Source organism: Schistocerca piceifrons, chromosome 3 (genome assembly GCF_021461385.2).
Source record: "Schistocerca piceifrons isolate TAMUIC-IGC-003096 chromosome 3, iqSchPice1.1, whole genome shotgun sequence".
NCBI lineage: Eukaryota > Metazoa > Arthropoda > Insecta > Orthoptera > Acrididae > Schistocerca > Schistocerca piceifrons.
The window spans coordinates 335461679-335489647 of NC_060140.1; the positions used below are offsets into that span (position 1 = coordinate 335461679).

Consider the following 27969-nt stretch of genomic DNA (forward strand, 5'->3'; position numbering starts at 1 on the left):
AGCTCTCATTATAATTAAAGACAGAAATACTGAACTTGTCACATATAATTTTATTATACTCAGTTGTACTGAAAAAAAAATCTTTGGGTAAAACACTCAACAAAAAAATTCATCACGTTTACTGTCGATTTCCAATTCTTCACAGAAATAGCCTCGACATGATAAATAAAACACAAGCATATTTATAAGGTATAACTATTTCAATTTCAATTATTCGAATTGCCATTGTGAATGGTGCTATAAAACTAAATTATTACTTAAACTCCACAACAGAGGTGGGAAGAGAAAAATTTTGGTTGGGCATTGACTAGGAGTCCAGAGACACTTTCAAGGGTGCTCTGTTAAAAATTCGTACTGCACAAAATAACAAGTACTGTAGAGATCTTTAGGTTTTCATAAAATATCAACAAAAATGTAAACACACATACAAAACCACTGAAATAGTATTAAAAATCATAATGGAATGTTTGGATTACTTCATAAAATAACAATAATAATAATAATGAGACACGACACTCTTGGACAGTCTTTTAACAGTTATGTTCTCCATCCGTATTCTTTGAACCAAGGGCATCTGGATCAGCAAGAGGATCCAGTTCAGCAAAGAGATTGAACCAAGCAGCTTTCTTGTCCTGAAAACATGTTTTGTTATGATTGTCATATTAATATGCTACCCTCTGGATATCTAAAGAGGAATTTGGAATAGAACAAAACATTATCATTTAAATTATGAATAATCATATGATTGAGCTCAGCGTGACAAAAAAAGAGATGGCAAATCATAAAGAAAGGGAGTCCCATCAAAAATGTTCTAGTCATCAAGTATACCTCCTGAACAGATATCCATGTTTTTATCCTGTAGGCATTGCAACTTACATCTCTCTCTCTCTCTCTCTCTCTCTCTCTCTCTCTCTCTCTCTCTCCCTCTCCCCCTTTTACTCCTCACCCCTCCTTTGGTCTATCAGTCCCATCTGTCACCTATAAGTGACACATAGGTCCATCTACTATACACACACATTCACGCATCCATTTACTGTTCAAACAAATATAATACCTTACATATTTTTGAATCTTCAGAAACAATAAAAAATAATTACAAAATGTCTGCAGACCATATCACTCTTTAGCTGAGAAAAATAAGGTAAAATTAGCTGGTATTCCACAATCTCAGGAATGGCTGTTACAGAGATAGTCACAAATTCTGTGGATCGTATTATGATTTGATGAAGAACATATCCTTTATGCAACAGTCACACATACCATAACACAAACTGCTCTCAGGAAGGAGAGATTTGGCTGTGTGTTTACCAACAAAAAGCTGGAAATGGCCTACATATTTCTTGATGGACAATTAATATAATTTTTTAGTCTTCTTCTACATGGTCCAATCACATTAATGTGACCATCTGTCAAAAGCCTGAGTAAATACCTTTTGCAGCATGAATATGTGGGAATGGTGTCAGATGAGGTTCTGGAAGATACCAATATGAATGTGGAGCCGTGATGACTCCAGTGGCATGGCTAGCTGTGATAGGTTTCTCAGCTGAGGATCCACGGTGCAAACAGCAAGATCGATGTGACCACACAGATTCTCGATTGGGCTTAAATCTGGGGGTGGTGGTGGTGGTGGTGGTGGTGGTGGTGGTGGCGGTGGTGGTGGTGGTGGTGGGGGGGGGGGGGGGGGTTGAGTATGGTCAACTCATCCTGGATCCTGGGGTATTCTTCAAACCATGCACTTACACTGTGAGCTGTGTGCCATCTTCCACTGTCCTGCTGTCAGAAGCCACTGTGCCGAGGAAAAAGAAACTGCATGTAATGTAAATCTGGACATAATCCCCAAGGGCAGATGCATACATGAGTTGACCCATTGTGCCTTCCAGAATAATAAGATCACCAGGGAATGACATGAATACATGCTCCCTCCTCCTGCCTGCCAGCAGAGCCACATGTACCAAAGAGCATCTGTTTGATGGAACATAAAACATGATTCATCTGAAAAGGCCACCTATCGCCACTCAGTGATGCGGTACTGATGTGCAAATTCCAGCCTTTGTCGCTGATCAACAGCAGTCAGCATAGGTGCGTGATCCAAACAGCAGTCAACGTGGGTGCATCATCCAAGTGCCTGTTGCAGAGACCAATACGCAGCAACATTACATGTGCAGTCATTGAGGAGACACTTTTGGTAGCCCCTTGGTTCATCTAAGCAGTCAGTTGCTCAACAGTTGCACATTTATTCACCTGTACACATCTCCACAGTCGTTGTTCACCCCCTATCATCAATGGCACATGTGCACCACAGTTGCCTCGACGCCAGTTTTGGATAGCACCATTCTGCCATGCTCAGTACACTTTAACCATTGGCATAAGCGAACAGTTTACAAGCTTAGCCATTTCAGAAATGCTTCCATCCTTGGCCTGAAATTCATGATCATGCCCTTCTTGATGCCAAATAAATCGTCCCATTTCCGCATTACACCAACAGCTGCATGGTTTTCTGTGTCCACTGACACGTTTCATCTACCCTACCCTGCTAGTGCTGCCACCTGCCATATGTGTGTCATTACTGCACGTTGACTTCAAATATAGTCAGTGGTCACATTAATGTGATTAGACTGCATATATCAAAACTCCAAAATACAATCTGTAATAAGCCTCAGAATTCATTATAAAACTGATTTAAAAAATTCTGCCTAGCTTTCATTAAAACTGACACCCACTCATCCACCCACTCTCACACCCACCCTACCCCCTACCTACCTACCCCCCCCCCCCCACCCCCCCCCCCCCCACACACACACACACAAACAATTATTTTTAAGATGTGTGTAATGTGAAGACAGTAGCATTACAGATATGCCTAATACAAAACATGTCAGAATTCTTTGCCTCCCATTTAATTCATTGTAAAAACTAATGAGAAAAAACTTTTTTATACTTGCCTTTTCCTTAACTCGGCTAGGGCCATGAACTGGGGAACTTACAGTTTTATTTTCTGTCACATTGCCCAGTGCCACATTTGGAGAACTGAGTGATGTATTTGAGGTAACCTCAGCTGAAAGAGCACATCCACTATTTTCATATAAGCTACAAAAACTATCTGAACAAACCACAACTTATAAAAACAAAACATTATGAATCTCTAACATTAATTGCATAATTTACCATTATCATTTGTAGTCTGAAGCGAAGCTAAGTGATCCAGCAAGAAAGATGTTGATGAATCCTCTTGTGGATTGTCACCAAAAACTTCATCCCACTGGGAGCCGAAACTGCTCTGTCCATCACTTGCCCCAAAAATCTCATCAAGCAGTAAAATGTCATCAGCACTGTTGGTCAACAAATCTGTACCTGCAGCATTTGCTGGAATGAATTTTGATGAACAAAAACATTTTATAACTTTCTCCTTACATCTGATGGCCAATTTATACATTTAACACAGTGGAAAAATTCATATTTGAGACGTAACACAGTAGAACTTGATCTGATAAAATTAAAATACTCCTATCTACATCATTTACATTTTCATGAACATTTTTTTTCGTTCTTATAAAACAGACATTCTGGAAGTTTTGAGGATGACTGACTTCTGCTCCGCACCCGTACTTCCAAGAAAGCTGCAACACTGTACAACTATTAAAGACATAAGAAAGCCCTACACTGTGCTGCAAGCAGTATTTGGTGTTTTCCACCATGGAACTGAAATAAAGAATTACTGTGCACTTATTCTTTTCAAAATTGCATTTGAGTGTCCATCAGTGTCTTCAGGTATTTCACTTCAGATTTGAGTGTCTGTCACCTTCCACTCTTTCCTTCCATATAATAATTCCAACTAATTCAGAAAAACAAAAATTTTCTTGTAAATGATACTGATAGAAAGCCTTTTTCTATTTGAAGAATGAGTGAAGCATACCTACTGCATCTATCATCACATTTTGAGCACTCTTCTAATGAATACACCAACAATTTAAAGATCTTGCATCAAATTACCATGTCAGAAAAGCTTCCAGTTGGTTGATGCTACCTATGTAATCACAGAATTAAACCAAAGTACAGAAAGAAAGCTCATACTTTAACATCACAATGAGAGCAATAGAGATAAGAGCAAATGCTTAGATCGGACAAGAGGAGGAATACTGACCATGGTGTAGTTTTTTGTACCCAGCATCCACCTTGGAGTGATTGAAGGGGTGTTTAGATTATGTTTGCTATTCTGCTGTTCTTCAAATTTTAATCATTATGTCAAGACACTTAAATTACATAATTAATTCCTTGTTTGTTTGCAGGTATCTTTTACAGTCCAGGTCCACATTAAAGCCAGCTGCTAGAGGAGTCAAAATAATGATGAAGCCTACTGATAAAGTTGAGTACTGTATAGTAATTCGTTCACAACATATGAAGGGGAACAATGCTAAAACAATCCATGCCGAGATGTGAAAGTGCGCACAACAATGTTTCATCATATAGCACAGTGGTTAGGTGGAGCTGACATGTCCAGTATGGTCAAACAAGTCTGAATGATGAAGAAAGAAATGGCAGGTCATCTCTCTGCATAGGATTGGGAGCACCAAGAGAAACGGAGGCCCTGGTATTTAAAGACCAACATATCACAATTGAGACAACAAGGGAAAAAAAGAAAACCAATAAATAATTTCTTTTCAATATTTTGCACAATGTTTTAAATATGACAAAGGTCACTGCCCACTGGTTTCCATTACTGCTGACAACCACTCACAGAGCACACTGAACTGAGACAGCAGTGAAAAAGCTATAGCTGTGTCAAGCCTATTTAGCTGTCTAACCACAGACTTAATGTCAGGATGACACTACGAGCATGAGACAAAGGAAAAAAACAAGCAGTGGAAACGCACAGATTCACAAGTATCGAAAAGGCAAAGACTCAATCATCATCACGAAGAAAGGTTCTGGGACTGGAATGGCGTGCTGCAAACAGGTTTTGTTCATGAGCAACATATTAACTATGGAGTATACTAGTGAAATCTTCTGATGAGCTTAAGGGTGGCTGTCAAGACAAAGCAATACAGTCAGCTGCCCAAGTGGTGCTTTTGCTTCATGCCGCCACCACAGTTTATTCTGCACAACTCACAGTGATACATGCTCCTCTTTTGGACTGTCACATTTTGCACTGCCGTACCTCCCCCATATTCTCCTAAGATGGCAACCAGCGACTTCTTCCTGTTTCCTCAGATGAAGAAAACATTGTGTGGCAGACGTTTGCAGGATGATGACAAGCTGATTTTTGATATGGAACGCTTTCTGAAATTACAAAACACTGCCTTTACAACCAATGTCTCCACTAATTCACCTGTTGTTTGGGAAAACATGGTTGGATCGAAGGATGAATGTGCAGAAATGCCTAACACCATCATCAAGTTTCATGGTCACAGCTGGATTAATCTAAAGTGATAGTTAAAACTTTGACTACTCCTCGAATACCTATACCACTGATGTTTACAGTTATCATCAGCATCACAAACTTTCCTCAGTTTAGACACGATACAATTATTTTAACCTATTTTCATTTTGCCCCTATGTAGGAGAGCATGTGTTTCTGATATACAAGCACAGTTTGGCACAAAATGTGTGCTCAGTGAATACAGTGAAGCATTTTATCTTTCTGGACTTTATTAATTGCTCTTGTTAAGTGGTATTGTCCATTCAATTTCTACTTCTGCAAATTTAAAATCTGATACTATTGTGGCCATTTTAATTTTTTAAATCCAATTTCTTTTTTAAGATATTTCCAGCAGTCATCTGTAGCTGCATTACCTCTCTGGCTATTACAAAATTATTTGCAAGCACAAAATCATGGTGATAGTCATTATACATCATTCTTCAATCAAAACAGTGAAGACTAAACATTTTCTTGTTGTATATCTACAATTGTCCCAAACAGCAGTGTCACTGAATATGGATAAAGGCAAGACACACAGCCAACGGATACAAGCATTATGGAATGCCACTGCGCCCCACTCAACATCACAGTCAGTCTAGTAGCACATGGCTTTTCATAAGAACCACATTCCTCACCACAGTCATTGAATAAAGGAAGGCATGAAAATTCACTCTTTCTTGTAACACTGTCACAGGCTTATTCTATGTGGAGCAATATGACTCCCCTGATAACAATTTCTGCAACATACGAACTGCGGTTTCTGGCATGCATTAGTGTTATTGTGATGGTGCAGATGACAAAGTTACCCTGCGTTACAAGATTGTTTTCATGCGCTATCTGAACACAGCACCAATACCTTGAAATAAGGAATTTAGTACATTACTATTTTTTGAAATGTGGTCAGGCATATATTATGTTATTTCAACTGTACACAATCATCAAAGGTGTCTTATGCTGTACAGAACTTTTCATATACAACACGCTAAACATTGTTTAGTCTGTAAAATAAATAATTATTTATTAACCTATGACAGTTCTCCAGCTGCTAGTAGTAGAAGTAGAAGAAGAAGAAGAAGAAGAAGAAGTAGTAGTAGTAGTAGTAGTAGTAGTAGTACTGATCACAATTCCTTGAAACAGAGATTGGATGAGATTGAGAGGGTAAAAAAATTCAAATACCTTGGTGAAGCAATACAAGAGAATGAACTGGAGAAAGCTGCTGTGGGGGACCAGGTCTCAAAATGGAGAGAGAGCTTACAGATTAACTAAAAAAAATTACAATAAAAATGCATCTCTTGGAATTCCAAAATAAAGCAATACAATGCTGTGGTAAAAACAGAATGCCTGTATGCCAGCGAATGCCTGCCAATGAATTACAAGTTGTAAAAGCTGGAGATGTTAGGAAGAAGAATATTACAGAAAATCATGGGTCCAGCCCACGTTGAAACTGGCTGAAAACTTTGGAGCAACAATGAAATCTACAAATAGGTGACAAAAATCTTCGAGACCATGAAAAAGAGGAGGTTATCATTTCTAGGACACCTGTACAGAATGGACTAAACCAGATTAACCAAAAGGATACACGACTACCTGTGGAGAAAGAAGACAACAGTGACATGGATTAAGAACGCTCATAAAACCTGGAAAGGTTCAACATTTGGGAAGTTCAGATGTTAAATAGGGATACATTTCAAATTTGGAAGGATTTCAAGTTGAAAGAACTAAGAAGATTGGAAGAGCCTGGACAGATGAACAGAAGCAACAGCACAGTGTCCATATGAAGGAGTACTGGAGGAGGAGGAAACTTCAGACAAAGAAGAAATGAAATTGTAGCATGATCCTAAGTGGTCAATTCGCCAATAAAAAAATAATAATAATAATAATAATACAAGAAATGATCACCACTGCCATTTGCTCCTCAGCTTAGTCCCTGAGCAAGCATCATAAGACAGCAACATACAAGAATAAAGTTTTGAAATTCATCTCCGATTACATTTATACATGAACAACAACATTAAAAACAGACCCCTTTCCAAATGCAGATGATCTGTTAGTCTACAACTCCTAGTATTGCAGCAGCCCAAAAACAGAATAAATTTTTAAAGGAAAGTGCAGAATGAGGTTACCTGAAGATTTTATTTCCAAATCACGAAAATTGAATCAAAAGTACAGCTAAGGAAGTCAAATATCAAAAACCAGCAACCAATACTGTGCACCTCCAAACATACAAACCTAACAGCCCTACCATTAAACTACAATGCATCTATATAATGGAAACATTAATTCCGAACTAGGACATGGATACAAGGAACACTTAGGAACAAGATATAAAAACAGATATGTCATATGAACACCACTCACAACTAAAATTGCAAGCTCACGATAGCAGCATGCCACAAAAGTCAAATTGTCAGGCTTGGCTATGCAAACGATTAGCATTTCAGTACAATGACACAAAGCAGATAGGAGTAATGCCATCTACATTATGTATATGAAGAAAGATTTTGAAGTGGGTTCCTCATCCAGAAATCATATTTTAATATAGTTTGTGTGTGAGGAAATTGTGTTATGCCTTGTGTAAGAAGAAGAAACATGTATCAGCATTTGCTGGACTTCAACAGTGCCAGGATTTTGGCCCATCAAGGCAGTGCTTTATTGTTCTGTGATACTGCTGCTCCTGTTCACTGTGATACGACTGGCACGCCAATATTGAATCAACAGGCTCAGGAGGACCACACTTGACGCCATGCAGCATTTCACCGGCCCGGGGCAACTGTGTGTCCAACAAGATAGGTACATTTTTCACTCTGCTGTCCAGAACTGTGCAGCTACATCACATACCATGAATCAGTAAACATGCTTGTTTGCATCAAGCAACATATCTACATGTACAGTAACCACTGTTGTTTCCCCCGACACAGCAGCAGAAAGAGGTACATCGACAGTAAAGCAACCAATGGCAACAATGGACACAGGAGTGACACACATCATTTTTCCAGATGAATTCCAGTTCCATGTACGGCATTACAATGGATGTATCCGTTAGTGAAGGCTCCAAGGAGAATGAACATTGTCAGATTCCTTCCCCCATCATCATATAGACCGAGCAACTGGTAGCAGGCTTGGGTTCGCATAGACAGTAATTTGAACAGCATCCTTTACATTTCTGTCATGTTAAGAGTGATGGCTGTGCCATGTCTTCAAGGTCTTCATGATGTTATCTTTCAACGAGATCATGTAGGACCACATGTTACCCATGCTGTCATGATCTACCTTGATACAGATAGTGTTCAATTGTTACCCTGGACATCATGATCCCCAGATCCTACATCCACTGAAATTATCTGTCATGGGGTATTGTGAGGTTGGTATGTTAGTTACCATTCATCAGACACTATGATTGATGAACTCTCTCAAAGAGTTGAACAGCACAGAATGACATACCTGTACTTGTCCTCTAAGCTCATTTTGACTTGATACCAAGACAGATTACAGCAACTCTGCTGCCAGAGATGGCAACTCTGTGTACTAAATTTTGCACTTTGTAAACCTCAATGTCACCTACAAATGTAATATATTCTTTCTACTATACAGCATACACACAATAAGTAAAATTTCATTATTTGCTATACTTCCTAGTGTTGCAATTTTAACTGCCAGCAGTATATTTATTAATTTCTATAAGTTGGCACGACTCTTTCAACTTCTCTGAATATATGCTTTGCTTACAGGAAGTAACATATGAATTACAATGAGTGATGAACCATCCAGACAGGTTTCAATAATTCAAATCCCATAATTTTGATTGGTCTAGAAGTTTCAGTGTAGTGTCTGCCTTGGAACAGAAGTATCAGTTCGAGTGTGCTGGCTTCAGCCAGAGATTTTTAAGATTTTCCTTGAACTTTCACCTAGAAAATGAGGTTAGCAACATGCCTACACTACAATTAAGGGCCAACTTAAGTTGCAAAAGCACCTTTTACTCATATAAAGTGAAGATCTTCATAAAATGATATTATTGCATATTGTTTGGATTTCAGTTAATTCTCTTCCCACATAATAGCCAGTGTATAAGTTTAGTTTCAAAATGTGCTGTATTTCAATTTTTATGTTCACTTCTTAAGACCTACATACCTCCGAAGCAGTTTAAATCAAACAAAGAAACACGGAAAACTGAGTGCAACACACATATCTCAATATCTCAACCTATTAACTTTTGTAGGCGGTGCTGTAATAAGTGAGCTATCCAAGCACAATGTAACACCTATAGGTGGCAAAATTTATTAAATGTGATTAACTTTGACCAGTTAAACTGCCTGTACAATATTCTCACATTAAAGGTTAAAATTAGAAAGGAGAAAAGTCATTAACTACTGAACTATTTCATTTCACTAGTGGCACGATTTTCCAAAATTTCTAAGAAGGTGATGTTTTCTAGAATAGTATTCCAACTGAGCAAAAATAATATACGCTGTATATTACAGTCTGGATTTCAGAAGAGATGTTCAGTTGAAATGCCACTTACATGTTCACCAAATTTTACAAGCATTAAATAACAAAATATCATCAGCTGGTATTTTCTGTGAACTGTCGAGGGCATTTGACTGTGTGATGCTCAATGTCTTCCTGAATAAGGAGAAGTTTTGTGGAATTGATGATGTTGCCAACCAACAGATGTCATGGAAAGAGAATGCACTCAATAATTCAAACATGCAGACACGGGAGACTCTTCTGACTAGGGAGAAATCACTTATGGCATTCCACAAGGCTCAATCTTGGGTCCTCTATGGTTTCTCACGTATACAAATGACCTTTCATCTAACATACATCAAGGAGGATTAGTTCTTTTTGCAGATGAGACCTGTATTGTAATCAATCCAAACATACATACAATAACAGAGGAATTTTTGTACAATTTTCATGAAAGTATTATTTAGTTATTTTTTACAAATGTTCTTTCTCTCTGTTTCAGAAATATGTAACAAAGGGGAGACGGGGGCAAAAGTAACAGGGTATGAAAGAAACATCCCTCCCCGACCTTCGCATGTAGCTCCAAAAATCACGTGATTCAAACAATGTATTCCCTTCATGTTTCCAACTGCCAACCAATTGTTGGCCAGTATTGGAAAGTCTCGGTTGAGTGTAGAGCAGTAAAATGTTTTTTCAGTGTCTCACGTAAGTTTTCTCAATTTTCTTAGTTTTGTGATAACAGTGGCATTACACTGTAAACGTAAGTCTACTGTAATAATTTAACTATGTGAACTTCCAGTTTTATGCCACCTTTATCAACTTTTTCATTACTTGTATAGATTGTGTCTAAAATATCAATTAAACAGAAAAGCATGGTCAGAGACAAAAGAAATATTACTGCTGGGGACGAAAGTAACAGTGTTTCTTTCGTCCCACTTACTGAAAAAGTATTATTAGCTGTAGGTCACTGCAGGTCACAGCACAGGCATAGTACCATTTAATAGGAATGCGTTCAGTGAAATCGATTTTGCACTATCTTCTGTCACTGATCGCCCAGCACAAGCTTCCAATTATGGAAAGCAAACTATGCCCTTAGCAGAATCATTAGTGATTTATAGTGACCAAGCTGAAGCTGGGAGGACATCTAATCCTGATCCAGTAGCAATATGCGAGAAAACACTTTCAAATGTCACAGCCTGTAATGCAGGACCTAGTGGTTTACAATCATCTTCTTCAGTTTGCGCAGCCTTTTCACCCGAAGGTGTTCGTCCACTACCAAAAGCAGGTCCAAGGCAAGAAACAAGAAAAGAAAGAAAAATGAGAAAGTCTGCAGTTTTGACCGACACTCCAGAGAAACTGGCTATAGAAAAAAAGCTAAAGACCCGTCCCCAGGCGAAAAAAGCGGAAAAGAAGCTAAATTTAAAAAGCAGCCGGCCAAGAGTGCGAAAGCAGAAAAAACCTGAAGAATCATCATCGGAAGACAATGACAGCTACTGGCTTGTATGTATTGAGCCTTTCCGACACAGTCAACCCAAAGAGAAGTGGATTCAGTGTTGGGAATGTAAGGGTTGGTCTCATGTTGCTTGTACCAAAAGGGAGGGGGAGGGGGGGTGTTATTTACGTGTGCCACAATTGAGAATCTGAACAGGAGTAAGATATGCATTACTTTTCTCTTTTATTGACTCACTGAATATTTACTCATAAAGCCTGAGTTCGTTCAGTGCTATTAATTGCTATTTCAATTAATAAAATAATTGTAAACGAATGAGAATTTAAATTTATTGACGTTTAATTAATGATTTGTAATGGTATTGTACTTTAAGTTACTGTATGAGTCCTTTAGGTAATATAATGTGGCTTAACTTATTATGTTACTTTTGTAACCTACCTGTGTTACTATCGCCCCAGTAACGGCGACAAAAGTAACAGGTACACCGATGCCTTACAATTAGTTTTACAAATACCAAATACATGTAATTTGTGGAAACTAAATTCATTTGTGTTAGGAAAGCTTCAGAGAACACGCACATTAGTTCCTTATGTTTCAAAAGTTTACAGGGAGGTAATAAAAAAATGCAATATGCAAAATGTTACTTTTGTCCCCGATCTCCCCTACTCAATTCTGTACTGCAGGTAAGTGTACAGCATGGTGAGGAAATAATAACTGGAATAAAAACTTCAAAAATTTTAGGTTTTCATATTGATGAAAATACGGAACACCTGAAGCAACTTGGTTCAGCTACATTTGCACTTCACATCATTGCAAATCTTCTGGAGCTCACCCATGATCGTCTTGTAGGCATTCTGACAACTGCTTCACACTATCTTTATTCCCTTTTGCAGTTGTTTAATTAACCCACTACAGTTCAAACGCAACAATGATGTACATAACTATCATACCAGAAAAAAAATGAAATTCATTAGTTCACATTCACACTGTCTTTAGCAAAAAATATGGTGCACAAAACTAGCCCCAAAATTTTGATCACTTCTTCTTCTTCTTCTTCTTCTTCTTTAGTATATCTGTCTTATGAGAAGTTTCAACTGGAGATTCTCCATCGTCTCATGTTCTCTGCATCTTCCTTCATCTGTCTGCAACTTCGTCCTCTTCTATAAGATGTCCATCATCCAAATCTCTTTCTACCTCTTCCTCTTGTTCTTTCCATTTTTCCTCTCTTTAATTCATTTGGCAGAAATTCCTATGCAGTGCTTGTCTCAGCCGTGATTTTTTCCCCTTTTTGATCACTTGCAATAATCTTTGTTCTTCCCCTATCCCTAAGTTTTTGCAATCTTCTCCATAGCCACATTTTATAACTCTCTATATATCTTTCTTCTTTCTTTTTTTTTAACTGTCCGTATTTCACTGCTGCGTAATACCACACTCAAGACATAAAATTTTGCAAATCTTTTCCTCGGATCTATTGGAATTCTTCCATAGGCTAGCAAGTGCTTCACAATTACAGAGGTGTCCTCCTCCTTATTTCTTTTGTACAGCATTGGTTCCATGTCATTAGATTTCCCAGGTACAGAAAGTATTTTACTTGTTCTTCCTTTTTTCCATCTAATTATATGTTGACTGGAGCTTCCTTCTTGCTTATTCTGACCAGTTTCATCTTTTTTATATTCATCTTCATTCTGTACTCCTTGCCCCTTCTTACTCTTCAAGATCTGCTATTGTTCTTCTTCCGATTTCATCAGCACCACTTGATCATCCAAGTATTATTGATCAATTACCCAATGACATAAAATATCCGACAAGCAACAAAGGTATATTTGAAAAAAAAGATTCTCCTTGACAACTCCCTCTATTCCATAGAAGAATTTCTATAATTGTGATGTGCAACAGGTGCTGGGCAGGAATTACTAATTAACATCTGCATTTTGACAAACCGGTACTGGTAAGCATGTTGCCGTATTTACATTTGAATAAAAGGACTCGTTCTACCTCATTACAATTAGTCATACAAATGATCCATGGAACATGAAACCAACTAGTAAGAAAAACTTCTATTCTTTGAAGTATTTTGGGGTGAATCAAATTGTCAGTTCTCAAATCTAAATTACTGTTTTAATGAAACAAAATGAAACAATGGATGGAATAATGACAATATTATGAAATGGATAATTGTTACTCACCATACAGTGGAGATGCTAACTCACAGACTGATACAACAAAAAGAGTGCTAAACGAGTAAGTTTCAGCTAAGAGACCCTCTTCCGAATTAGATAACATACACATACATTCATGCAAATGCAACACACGCATGCATGCACATGCACATGCACACGCATGCACACACGCACACACACACACACACACACACACACACACACACGACCACTGCCTCCAACTGCTGAAGCTGGCTGTTTTAAACACACACACACACACACACACACACACACACACACACGACCACTGCCTCCAACTGCCAAAGCTGGCTGTTTTAATTCTAGTATATATGCAGAAGAAAATGTGACTTCCCTACCACGTACAGGTAACAAATCATGCCAACAATGTAAGCATTTGCTACAAATTCCTTTGTGAAGTACACCACAGAGACAACTGAAACATCTAGATATATTTTACATTACATACATTTTGATACAACTACAGAATGATTGAAGTAGTTTTATTTCTTTTATTCTTCATGTTCACTACACCCCGTGATACAAAGCTAAGTTTAAAGCTACACAACACAGTAACCACACCTGTCGAATAAAAGTCAAACAGTTTTATATTGCCACATGTGTCAATTCAGCATACATTTTTCTTCTGGTTGTGAAATTTCATCCTAAAATTGACTTTAGGCATCAACAACATAATTTCCTGAAATAATGTTTTTCCTCAGTCCTGATAATATTAAATGGGTTGTGATTATGGAGCTTAGAAGAGTGGAAAGAACAGCATAAGCTTTGCTATGGGCCGTGATGGATGTTCCAGTATCTCATATTACAGAACATAGTCCATCTAGCTGCCAAAACATAAAAACAAACAAACAAACAAACACACACACACACACACACACACACACACACACACACAAACACTCTCTCTCTCTCTCTCTATCTCTCTCTCTCTCTCTCTCTATCTCTATCTCTACCTCTATCTCTCTCTCTCTCTCCTCCCCCCCCCTCCCCCGTGTGTGTGTGGGCGTGCGCGCGTGCGCTTTTCCTAAACATAAAGAAGGACTGTGTCCAATAGCCTAGATTCCTTTTAAATGTGCCTATCTGCCTCTTAACACTTCTCTATGAGGTGACTAACAATCTCTTCGAATTTATATTGTTATTCCATCACAAATTTTCCATTTTTTGATTCTAAATTTCTTAAGTTTACAGTCAAAAGTACAAGGTGTACAACTTTGCTTCCACCATTTGCCGATTGGTGGCGACAACGGTAAGCAGCTGTAGAAAGAAACAGATTGCAGGCATCAGGCAGTTAGCTTTGACCTTGGTCAACATAACCTCATTCAAACATTAGTGGATTTGTGTCTGCATCATAAAGTGCTCCTGACTGAAAATGTCAGTTTACGAGCCTAATTCTTGTCTTTTGCGGGAGATGTTACTGTTTTGTTTCAATATGAAGAAAACAGAGACCGAGTCTCATCAAATGCTCTCAAGTACATATGGTAAGGATGCTATTAGTGAAAGAATATGTCGTGAGTGGTTTCAACGCTTCAAGAACGGTGAGTTGAATGTCGTAGACCGGCGCAGTTGTGGAAGAGAGAATGTTTTCGAAGATGCAGAATTGGAGACATTGCTAAGTGAAGACACGCATCAAACTCAAGAAGAATTGGCACAATTAGTGGGAGTGACACAGCACGCCATTTAAAAATCTCTCAAGGCTATGGGCATGATTCAGAAAGAAGGAACATGGCGTTTGTATGTTTGTGAACAGTTGCTTCAGAGGCAAAAACGGGAGGGATTTCTGCATCGCATTGTGACCAGGGACGAAAAATTGGTTCATTACGGTAACCCTAAATGCAAAAAATCATGGGGATATCCTGGCCATGCTTCCACGTTGATAGCCAAACTGAATATTTATGGCTCCAAGATCATGCTCTGCATTTGGTGGGACTGGCTTGGCGTAGTGTACTATGAGGTGTTAAAACCAGGTGAAACACTCACAGGTGCTCGTTATCGAATACAATTAATGAGTTTGAGCAGAGCATTTAAGTACAAACGGCCACAATACAGCGAGAGGCACGATAAAGTGATTTTGCAGCACAACAACACTTGACTCGACGTTGCAAAAAGAGGTCAAAACGTACTTGGAAACATTAAAATGGGAAGTCCTAGCCAACCCGCCGTATTCTCCAGACATTGCTCCCTCTGACTATCACCTGTTTAGATCATTGGCGCATGGCCTGGCTGATCAACGCTTCCAATCTCATGAAGAAGTCACAAATTGGATAGATTCGGGAATCGCTTCAAAAGATCAACAATTTTTTTGACGTGGGATTCGTACACTGCCTGAAAGATGGGCGAAAGTAGTGGCCAGCAATGGAAAATATGAGGCATGCTTTTAAGTAAGTACTGTTTAGAAATTAAATTTACATGAAAGCCTGTACCTTAATCTACTTTTCTACATAATTTTCGTCAATATTGAGGCACTTGTCATAATGTTGTACCAGTTTTTGAATACCCTCCTCAAGAAGTCTGCCGCCTGACCTGTTAACCACTGCATCACCACTGTTTTGCATCACCACTGAACCACCCAGGTGTTTCTTCAAGTGCAGGAACAGATGGTAGTCACTGGGTGCAAGACTGGAGCTGTACAGGGGATGATCTAGGGTTTCCCATTGCAAAAATGTGATGAGATCTTTGGCCTGATTTGCCACATGCAGATGGGCATTGTCTTGCAGCAAAAGAATGCCCTTGCTCAACATGCCACGTCTTTTGTTCTGAATTGAACAGCACAGATTGTACAATGTCTTACAGTAAGCTGCTGCATTGATTGTCTCATTACGAGGCAGAAATTCCACAAGCAATAGTCCTTTTCTGTCCCAAAAAACTGTGCACGTGATTTTCCGGGCAGAAATTGTTTGCTTAAACTTCACTTTTCTGGGTGAATCTGAATGCCGCCATTCCATGGACTGTTGCTTTGATGCTGGTGTGACGTAGGCCACCCGTTTCATTGCCCGTAATAATTTGGCTTAAGAAATCATCACCGTCATTGTGGTACAGCTCAAGGAAAGTCAATGCACTGTCTAAACGTTTGGTTTTGTGCACATCCGTCAACATTTTCGGTACCCAACGTGCGCACAATTTTCAGTAATTCAAGTGCTCAGTCATAATGCCATACAAAACACTACGAGAAACATTAGGAAAGTCATCCCGCAAGGAGGAAATCGTAAAGCATCTGTTTTTTCTCACCTTATTGTCCACTTCCTGCATCAAACTTTCATTAACGACTGAAGGACGCCCAGTCCGTTGTTCATCATGCACATTTGTGCGGCCATCTTTAAATGCTCTCACCCACTTTATTACCATTCCATCACTGATAATGTTTTCTCTGTAAACTGCACAGATTTCATGATGAATATTGATCACTTTTAGGCCTTTAGCACTAAGAAATCTTATAACTGCCCGTACTTCACAGTCGGCGGGACTCATGATTATTGGAGGAATCTTAAACACTCAGTTCACAATGTAAGCAAGGAAGAATCAAACTGTAATGACATCAGTGTGTAGACAACAGATGCAGGTACCCAGTGCGCATGCACAGAACGCCGACCGCAGCGCTGCGGCCACGGTGTGGCAAAACGGTACTTACTTAAAAAACACACCTTGTACTTTGAATTATACATGTGTAACCAAATTGTTTTTCTAAAGCCTCAAAAGTTGAGGAAAAAATGGCTGAAGCAAAGTTGTACACCTTGTACATATACCATGTTTGGTTCACTTAAAATTTCTCTTTGCAACCATCCTGTTCTTCCTGCATACAACACTTTATTTTTAATCATACCTGATATATGTTCTGCAACTGCGGCAGGTTTTTCAAAGTCCAAGTCCACAAGAGAGTATTCAGCGCTCAAAGGTTGCGACGGAGGATATAAATTCTCCAAACTCTCCGACTTATTCTGTGGTGGATCACACTTATTTTTGTCAGCAGGCGTATCTGTGGAGGCATTTTCTGCTGCATCATGATATTCTGATTCAAAGAATAGTAACCTGGAAATTAAGAGAGAAACTAGAAATTAACAAAAATGTGACACTGGAAAACATGCTTTTAATACAACATGCTAAGACTCATAAATTTTCAGTCAGTGCTATTTATGAAACTTGGCAAATGCCTGCTGAGAATTTTCTCTTCCTAGATACAGAATACTTCCAGGTGAGAGGGACACCAGACACAAAGGGGTAGTAAGAGAATATTTTTTAAAGAGAATATTTCTTATGAAATTCTCAAATGGAAGTGGCACAACTCAGAGATACAAACAGAATGATACATACCAGATCATCAGTAATACATATACAATCCACGAAATCCACCCAGGTCATATTGGCTGTCCAAATGCTATCAATTGATCCTCTACCAAGTGCAGAATTCAGGTATCTTCCATGAAAACCTGGCTATCTACGACTTGTAGTGAGGGACTTTAATGCCCACCAAACTTCCTATGAATGTGATCACAAGGATCACAGTGGTGACTTTATATTAGAAGCCTGAAATTTAGATCATCTGAAATACAGATATCAAACAAGAATATCTGCAGACATACTTTACAGACAAATTCAGCTTAGCATCACAAAAACTGTCACTAGCTATCAGTTAATCACAAAAACTGTCACTAGCTATCAGTTAGGAAGTAAAAGTAGGTCTTTTGGGTTTTGATCATCCAACAGTTGTTTTGATTTTCCATGGCTTGGTGGAAGAATTTTTCTAAATCTACCTAGCAAACAGATGGAGGATCAAGAGTACCGACTACAACAAGTATCCCTCAATTAGAGATATCTGACAATCTAGTATCTCATTATCCAAAGTAACTCAGTGCAGTAATAAAACAGCTATAGAGGCAAAGCATTTCTGCATTAGAAATAAAATCAGAAAAATATGGTACAATAGTAAATAACAGGGATACTTTAATGAACACAAGGAAGACAGAGGAAAAGTAAGTCAAATAACATCCAGTAAAACAACATCAAATTGCAGAAAATATAAACACTAAGAATATGATGGATCAACTTCTACAATCCCTTAACCAAGGTGGCCACAGCAAGTGTAAGGAAGAATGTGAAGAGCTTCAAGAAACACATTACACCTCGTTACTATTACACTGGCCTATTATTTACATTACGGAAAAGACTGCAGAGAGGCAAGACACCTCACACAGTCAAACATCCTTCAAGCACACGGAATCCAAGTCCCAATTAAATTCACCTGCATCTACAGTCATTTTAAACAGTAGAGCTGCAACGAACTCTCAACTTCAGTGGAAGTATTGCTTCTTTTCAAGGCAATATCCATTACAAAATACTTACATTTGTAACTAATGAAAGACAACCTAATGTGGACAGAACATTACAATATCATAGCTAATTAGTACACTTTTTGCAATCATTTTTGCATTTTCTACTGATATGATGTGGAGCAAGTCAATTTACATGCTATGTATATATGACTGCATTTAAGCTATTTACAGAATACTAAATGTAATGAAAATGAACATATTTGTTTCTTCACTGTTCAGGTTACAAGTGAAACATGGATCTATCAGCAATAATAACCTGTTTTTCTACTATGATGCACATCCTGCCAGTGTGGAGTAGAAGGAGTTGGCTAGAAGAAAAGATTTCAGATTTGATTTAAATTTTACTTTGCTCTCTGTTAAGTATCATACAGTATCAGGTATATTATCAAAGAACTTTTTTCACTACATGCTGAACTCCCTCCCAAGTCACTGGAGTCATTTAGAGCATTTGTTTACTTATAACATGATTTTTTTGAAATACTGAAAAATACACAGAACATAGAACATAATATGTAATATACAGCCTTACAAACAAACATACATCTAAATCATTTATGTAATCTACCATTTTGGAGATGCCTACAAGAAGTCTCTAGTCTATCACTGTATGATCTGGTAGGGCATTCTTTTGTGATGTGCTGATGGTCTATGGTTCTCCACAACCAGAAAGTGTGGATGGCAACTTACTTTATTTGTGTGCAAAATATAAACATCTACAACGTTGGTTTCTAATTCTGCTTAGCATTGACCAGGTTGTTTGTGGCAAGTAAAATCTCCTAGGTTTTTGGGTAATATAAGGCATATTATTAATTTGTAGTTCAGTCCATTCCCGAGTCAATACACTGGTAAGGTAGAATTCATCTTCCACAGCGATGATTGCTGCTTTTGTTGACGCTCGTCTAGAGTGGAGTTGGTTCGCTTTGCATCAATACCTTGGTGGACAGGTAGATTTTTACTATACACACTCTTTATGTACTCTTTCATGAGAGCATATGTCTGCTGCAGTTGAGGGAGTGAAATACGGCTTAGTATTGGTAGCTATTCAGTAGGAGTTGATTTTATAACATCAGCAGTCATTCTTATAGTGTTATTTAGCTGAATGTCTATCTTTTATACATGTGAGTTGTTTAGGCAAACTGGAACACAATATTCAACAGCTGAGAAAACAAGACCCAGAGCAAAACATATGGCAGACACCAATGCTCCCCAAGTTGTACCCCACAGCTTTTGGATGATGATGATGATGATGATGATGTGCCTTGTTTTCAATTTTTCAGCTGTTTTTGTTTTGTGCCCTCTGAAAGATAAAAGTTCTATCAAGGTTACCCCAGGTACTTGATATTTTATTGTAAATGTAGGGAGTTGAGCTTTTGCATTGTACACCATTCACTGATTCCTGTTCCGTGAGCCACTTTTAACTCATTGGTGTATTTTTATTTGTGGCCCAGAATTTCATACACACAAATACATGTACTGTGGTGAGGGGGGGGGGGGGGGGGGGGGGGGAGATGGGCAGGGAGAGGAGAGGATAGGTGGGTGGGTCGTGGGTCGGTGACGGGGGAGGAGGGGTGTGGCAAAAGGGGAGGGTATCTCCCCTCCCCCAAACTAAGGGAGAGATCATTTGCATAAAATCACTCTTTCATTATTTGAAAAACATTGTTAACCATTTCTTCTGTTGCTTAATTAATTTTAAGAGGAAGATCATCACACAACTCAATGCAAATAACATTTCACCCCCAATGTTTGCCACGGAAGTTAAGGTCAACACACATATCATGATTTTGCATCTTTATCTTTTCTGTCCCTCGTATCATACATACAGAATGTACAAGTCAAGCAAGAATACACGTATGTGCTTGTTGATGGTTCAGTTTTGGCAACCCTTATATTTAACACATGCAGTACTAACCTGCAAAGTATTTCCCTGTAGCGGAGAAGAGTTCTGCAACATACGATGTCCTCCTCCTTCTTCTGCTTACCCATTAATGGATGTTGGCAACCACACATTGTATCTTTACTCTATGAAACACAGTTTGTAGAAGTTGGTCTGCACTTGATAATCCTGTCCAGTGCTTTATGTTATTTAACCCAGGGAGTCTTCTTCACCGTTTCTTCTTTTATCCTCAAGCTGACCTGTTACCGACTGTAGAAGTGTATATTTGGTGTTCTATAAAATATGTCCTATGTATGCAGTATTTCTTCTTTTAAATGTTAATATTTCTTGCTTTTCATGCATTCTTTGCTCTACTTCGGTGTTACTTATTCTTGCTGATCGTGGTATTTTAAGCATTCTGTGTAAAATTTACATTTCAAAGGCAATGTATTTACACAGAAAATACGTTTTTTCAAGGCTGTATGTTACAACTGACTACTGCAATGTTCAAACTATGGTTTATACAAAATGGATCGGAAATATCTCCAGCAAACTCTTCTGCAATAATGTTCCCTTGGAGCAAAGTAACTCTATCCTAGTTAATTCTACCAGGCCAATAACACTTACTAGTGAAGACAGCTGTCAAATATCTCAGGCTCCCAACTAGCTAAAAACTACCTTGTAAAGGTATAATTTCATTGAATCATCTTGCTGCAGAGGCTGAAAAAGACAGCCAGCTGTAACTGCCCGACCATTAGTGCCTGGGTGTTGGGAGAAAACTTCAAAACTGCTCACTGCAGTAGAGACTCCTCTCAGTTTATTATTAGCCTCCATATGTGATGCACACAGCTGCTGTCGTCATTCCCCCTCATCCAATGCACTGTTGGGTGAAGCACATGAGCCTCTTAACCATGCAAATTTTCTTTTGAAAAGAGTTCAAGAGGAATATCAAACCAATTCAAACTGACTGGTTCAAATTTAACCACGAAGTGGATAGTTGGACAATTACGGACTACCATGATTACGCTTCCATTACTACAAGCATACTTACATGTTCAAGATATTTTTCAGGAATATTACGAGGTGTGGCTAGAAAAAAACTGGACTAGTACTGGTGAAACAATAAAACGAATGCAATAAGGCTGAAAGTCACGTGGCCTGTCACGTGACTCTCGCTCCGCCTACTGCTCGAGTTTCATCTGCCTCCTGCACTCAGTCTGCCCGTGGCGTCTGTTTTAAGTAGTTGACGTTTTGTCTGTGCGTCGGAAAATGTTGAGTGTACAGAAAGAACAGCATGTTAACATCAAATTTTGTTTCAAACTAGGAAAATCTGCAAGTGAAACGTTTGTAATGTTACAACAAGTGTACGGCGATGATTTTTTATCGCGAACACAAGTGTTTGAGTAGTTTAAACGATTTAAAGATGGCCGCGAAGACACCAGTGATGACACTCGCACTGGCAGACCATTGTCAGCAAAAACTGATGCAAACATTGAAAAAATCGGTAAACTTGTTCCTTGTCAACTCCTGTTAACTCAGACACTGCTCTGATTGTTAAACGGCGATCTTGTCGAACATGAGAGACTCATCTTCGATATTTTGATTGTACTAACTTCATGACTGAAGTTCCAGCATGCAAAGTAATATGGGCTAGCCAGCAGACAATTGTATTTTTTCTGATGCTCTGCATGCTTACCATATTGCCTATTTTGCAGGAACATGCAAAGCCTTGCTAAGCCCCACTGGCTGCATGCCATGCTGACAACACTGCCCCTCCCCCCCCCCCCCCCCCCCTCCCAACTGCAATCTGCCCTAGCTGCTTTATGTCACTTCACAAGTTGTAGATTTCTTTGTTTTCCAATACAATTACACTAGTACCAGATAGTCTGATCACTTGACTGGACCCAACTAAATCTCCATTTGCCTCCACTCAATTGACTGATCTCTTCCTCAGTTCATTGGGAACACTATTTTACCACTGTTGCATCGTGTGAAGATCAAAGACAAAGCAATCAATCACTGCATAAACTGATATAACAATGAAAATAATCAATAATCAATTTCTACTATATAATGTATGGAAGGGTTGAAGGGTAAGAAAGAGGGGTAAAGGAAAAGGATTGGAGAAGTTTAGGAAAAGGGATGGAGTTTGGAAAAGTCACCCAGAACCCTGGTCAGGGGAGTCTTACTGTCGTGAAGGAAAGACTGATGGGGACAGCACCAGGCGAGATTTGAAAACTTGAGAGCTTAAAGGTGGAAGGCAGGGTAATATGCAAGCAGAGATTATTGCTAAAACATTGTGAACGAGTTATACGAGTGAAACACTACATGCATTGTACGTAACAGAGGTCAGAGAGGGACGGCGAAAAATAATCGAGTCAGAAATCAAAAAATATAGAAAAATAAAATGGAGTGAAAAAAGAAGTAGTTACTGTGAAGAAATGCTGAGGCAGAAGAAAATAATGTAAATTAAGGCCAGGTGGGTGGCGAGAACCAAGGACACGTTGTAGCACTAGGTCCCACCTGTGGAGTTCTGAGAAACTGGGGTCTGGTGGAAGAGTCCAGACAGCATGTATGCTGAAACAGGCACTGAGGTCATGACTGTCATGTTGTAGAGCATGCTCTGCAATAGGATATTGTTTGTTGCTGGTATGAACCCTCTGCCTATGCCCATCCATCCTAAACAATAACTTGCTGGTAGTCATGCTGATGTAAAAGGCCGAACAATGTTACATAATGACTGGCATACAACATATGTCTTTTCACAGGTGGGTCTCCCTTTGATAGTATATAGTTTTCCAGTTACAGGACTGATATAAGTGGTGGTAGGAGGGCGCATAGGGCAAGTCTTGCAGTAGGGTCACTCACAGGGGTAGGAGCCACAACACAGGGTTAGGAGCCATAGAGTAGCGAGATGGATGCAGAAGGAGCATAGGGTCTGACAAGGATATTTTGGAAATTGGGAGGGCGACAGAAAGCTATTCTAGGTGTGGTGGGCAAAATCTCAGACAGAATGGATCTAATTGCAGGGCAAGATTTAGAAAGCCATGGCCTTGTTGAAGTAGCTGATTAATACATTCAAGACTGAGTGATAAGTTCTGAAGTTTTTTTAGGGTGTATCAGTAGTATCAGAACTGGATGTGATGGCATCAGAAATCTACTTTTTAACTAGGTTTGTGGCATAATTATGTCCAGTGAAGGCTGAGGTGAGAATGGTGGTCTATTGCTGTAAAGGATCTGCGTCCAAACAAATACATTTGCCCCGAATGCCAAGACTGCATGGGAGGGAACGTTTGACATGGAAAGGATGGCAACTGTCAAAATGTACATACTGTTTTCCGTTATTAGGTTTGAAGTGTACAGAAGTGTGAAGCTGACCTTAGGTGAGGACAAGTTCAACATCAAGGAAAGTGGTATGGGATTCAGAACTGGACCACATGAAATTTAAATGGGTGAAGGTATTTAAAGATTCCAGGAATTTTAACTGGTCAGCCTCACTATGAGTCCACATGGCAAAGAAGTCATCAATGTGTCTACACCAAATGATGGGCTGAAGGTGTATGGATCCCAGAAAAGCCCCCCTCCTAGCGATCCACAAAAAGGTTGGCACATAGGAAGGAGCCATCCTGGTATGCTTAGCTGTACCACTGATCTGTTTGCATGTCTGCATAAGCTAAGTCTTACATGGTCATATAAAGATTATATCATGACCCAGGACCGATTCATAAACTGGTCACAATTACATCTCCTCAGCAAATTTCCCCACATTCACTATTTACTTTTGTGGAAGAAGTGGTTTTCATGTTCAGTCTTCTTTTGCCAATCAGAATTTGTGCAAGGAAGGAAAAAAGCATTTATAGAACCATAGACACTAGGGACAACAGATACACAACACTACTTGGTGTTGTCTGTAGCAATAGATTACTGTGGCTTTCTCATCCAAACAATCAAGCATTTGCTTGAAATAATTTAAGGGGAACAGGAAATGCCTATGCTGCCCATGTTAAAATCACTAAGTTTGAGGAACATTTATGAATAAACTACCAAATAGAAAAATTTGAATTTTTTTTTACATATAGAGTGGTTAAGTATTGCAGTTATGACAGAGGGATTTTGGAGTATCTTTTCTAGTTTCCTTCCAATTATTTTTTTTATTAATGACCCAAATTTTTTTTTACAAATAATTGCTTTATAATTAAACTGAAATGAAACTACTGAACAATTTGCCAAATGGCTGTGTTACAATGTAAGTTTGACCACTAGGAGTGCTGTATAAAAATTTCATCTTTCTAGCTTGAGTGGATTTTGAGAAAACGTTCCTTATATTCGAAAAATTCTAATTTACGGGAAATGGCTATCAAAGTTTCTCAATACATTCCTGCACTATAGGATGGATTATCAGGGTCTTCTTCTTCATCCTCCAAAAGCTTCCTCTTCTGTCTTCTTTTCTGGCCTGTTGTTCCATCATACTTCATATGCCTTTCTCTTCTTCCTGCTCCTCTTACCCTTTCTCTGTCAATATTTCTTAGTGCTCGTACAGTGTTCACCCCAGCTGTAAATCCTAATGCCTTCAGAACTTCACACTTCACACTGTTCCCTTGGTTGTAGGTTGCTATTGCATCATAAACGCCAAAGTGCAGTGTTTTTATGCTTACAAACACCCTTTTAGGAATCACTTTCCAAATCAAATTGTTTACGCTCTCATTAGGATTCTGCGTCTTTCCGTGTAGACATTTGTGTAACAATTCTGGCTGTGCTAAGTCATGAAAAATTGGTTTTATTGCATTTATCACAGCTGCTGGCAAACCATGTTTGTGATCATAGTCCTTTTTTGCATTATATTTGCACCAGGAATCTTTTGGGCACAGGCTGTGTTGAGGGTATTCATTGGAAGAGGCAGTATGAAGGAACAATGCCCACACTGCTTTTAGCATGTCACTAACATTACTAGTATTTTGCCTTATAGCATACCCATAGTATCTCTGTAGACGTTCAATCACCTCATCAGTAAGCCTGCCTCTCTCTCCTATTGTCTTTCCATCACTGAGTTTACTTGAACCCAAAGTTTGTTTGAGCCTTCAAAGCCGTGCACCCATACGCTTTTGCACATGCCCAACGCATTCCAACTTTTCCACTACAAATTCATTTCCATATGGTTTCAGTTCCTCTATAGTCTTGAAACCTTTGGAGTCACCATCCCCAAGGTAGTATTTGTACCTAACGTTGTATCTGGGAACTGAACGTTCAAAAATTTGTTTCACTCCATCCACTTCCATTGCTCCACTTGATCCACTAAAATTTGCCTCACAGGTTCCACTGTGCTCTCCTTTGATTTTATTTTTGCACCTACAATGTTTTGATAACATTTCAACATCTATCACTTTTGCACTATCACCACAAGTAGCAGTTACAACCCCATTCAGGGATTTATGACCCCTCTTTTGCCAGGAACCATCTAATGCCACTACCAAATCCCTAGAACCACCGTTCATTTCTACAGATTCCTCCACTGCTTCCTTCATGGTTTTCAAAGCCACATCTTCAACAGAGGATCCTACCAGTTCACAGTAGTACCCAAATTTGCTTGGAGGTGATGGCAAGTTCATAATACCACAAAACAGTTTACCAGCAGCAGACCCTTTTCCAATGGATCGAAGACCATACACAAGTCGAACATTCACATCAAACACTCTAGATCGTCCATTTTCACCAAAGAGACTGGCATGTGAATTGTAGAAAGTCACTTGATGCTTGCAACATGCACAGATTTTCTTCATCTCACAAGCTAAACCAAAGTGTTTTGTTATCTCTAGTTCTACTCCTACACTTGAACACATTTTGCACAGAGCACTTTCTTTCAGCACAGAAGATAATAATCCAATATTTAGTACTTCGCTAATATCATCACTGTCACTAACATATTCACGAAATCTGTCACTTCCACCAGTCAGCTTCTTGCTAGAAGATTTCACAGGGCTATGGCCGGCCATGTGTTGCTTAGCAGAAGAACGCACTGTTTCAGTAATTGTAGTATCGCAACTTGGTATTAGTGTTAATTTTCTTTTCCCTATGTTCTTCCTCTTCTTATATACACGGTTACTAAAACGTGGCATCGTAACCAGAACAAAGCTTTACACAAGAAGTATAATACTACCAACAACAGGTGCAACACTGAACTAATTTGAAACGGTAAACAGCAAAGAGACGATGTTCCGCGCTCTTAGCACTTCATTTGTCACAGAAAACAATGTAGCCAACCCTTGCACACTCGCTGCATGCGTAACATAAGGCGCTGTATGCGTAACAGGCCGAGAAAATCCCAAGCAGTTCACCAGGAAGTCACGAGAAGGTGTTAGATGCATTCAGCGGCCGCCCATTTCCTCTGCAGGTGTGGGGGAAAATGGTAATAACTCCACTTCTAGGGCGAGTAGAACAATAATTCAAAGTTTACATTAAAGAGGAATGTTCCAATTAATTTTCGGTAGGGGGAGAGAAAAAAAAATGTAATTTTTTGGATTTGACCACCTCCGGCTCCCCTTAAGAAAACAACATAAATGGATGCTAACAATATCTAAAACTCTGAAAATGTTGAGTATAAATGGACAAATTCCAGCATTACTATACAATGTGCTTTTAACAGATGTGTGCTGAGTGAAGTTGTGAGGGAGGGGCACGACCTGCTGTGACTCAGACAGCTATGCTAGAAAGCTGCTCTGAAAACAAAGACAGATTAAACAAAGATTTAAAGATATCCAAAGCATCATGTCAAAAAACCAAATGAAATAAAATTAGCATAAGGAGAATAATGTGTGAAGTGTCCTACAAATTCAAACGTAAAATTCTATCTGCTTATCTGAAAAGCCATCTGTCCACACATTCAGTGACCATAATGGCACTGAAATGGAGAATGACAGTGTGTCAAAATACTGGCTTGCTTTTCCAAAAGTGTTTCACTGAGAAAGCTCAGTCAGTAGTTCCTCCTCTCAATTGTTACAAAAACACAAAAAAGTGACCATGGGATAGAAATCAACTGAAATCACTCAATTGAGAAAAGTCACCTGGATCTGACTGGTTACCTCCATGATGCTACACAGTTTGAGAAAGGACTTGCTCCTCTTCAAGCTGCAGCCTACCGTAGGCACTGGTGGAACAAAGCACTCCTATTGATTGCAGGTAAAAGTGCAGATCATTCTCATTTTCAAGGAGGATCATCAAACAGATGCCTGCAACTATAGACCCAGATG

General features: G+C 39.0%; 1 protein-coding gene across 3 annotated transcripts in view; it reads right to left on the reverse strand.

The window, feature by feature from the left end:
• Nucleotides 1–19: 19 nt before the first annotated feature.
• Nucleotides 20–27969, reverse strand: part of LOC124790117 (islet cell autoantigen 1) — a 50154-nt gene continuing 22204 nt past the window's right edge. The window contains exons 6-9 of one of the 3 annotated variants that reach the window (XM_047257691.1): nucleotides 17346–17551; nucleotides 3166–3363; nucleotides 2943–3055; nucleotides 20–632 (exon numbers count right to left, since the gene is read on the reverse strand). In XM_047257691.1, coding sequence (XP_047113647.1) covers nucleotides 531–632; nucleotides 2943–3055; nucleotides 3166–3363; nucleotides 17346–17551 — 619 coding nt within the window. In that variant the 3' untranslated portion in view covers nucleotides 20–530. The remainder of the gene's footprint in view (nucleotides 633–2942; nucleotides 3056–3165; nucleotides 3364–17345; nucleotides 17552–27969) is intronic. The other 2 variants (XM_047257690.1, XM_047257689.1) reach the window with 2 other exon arrangements.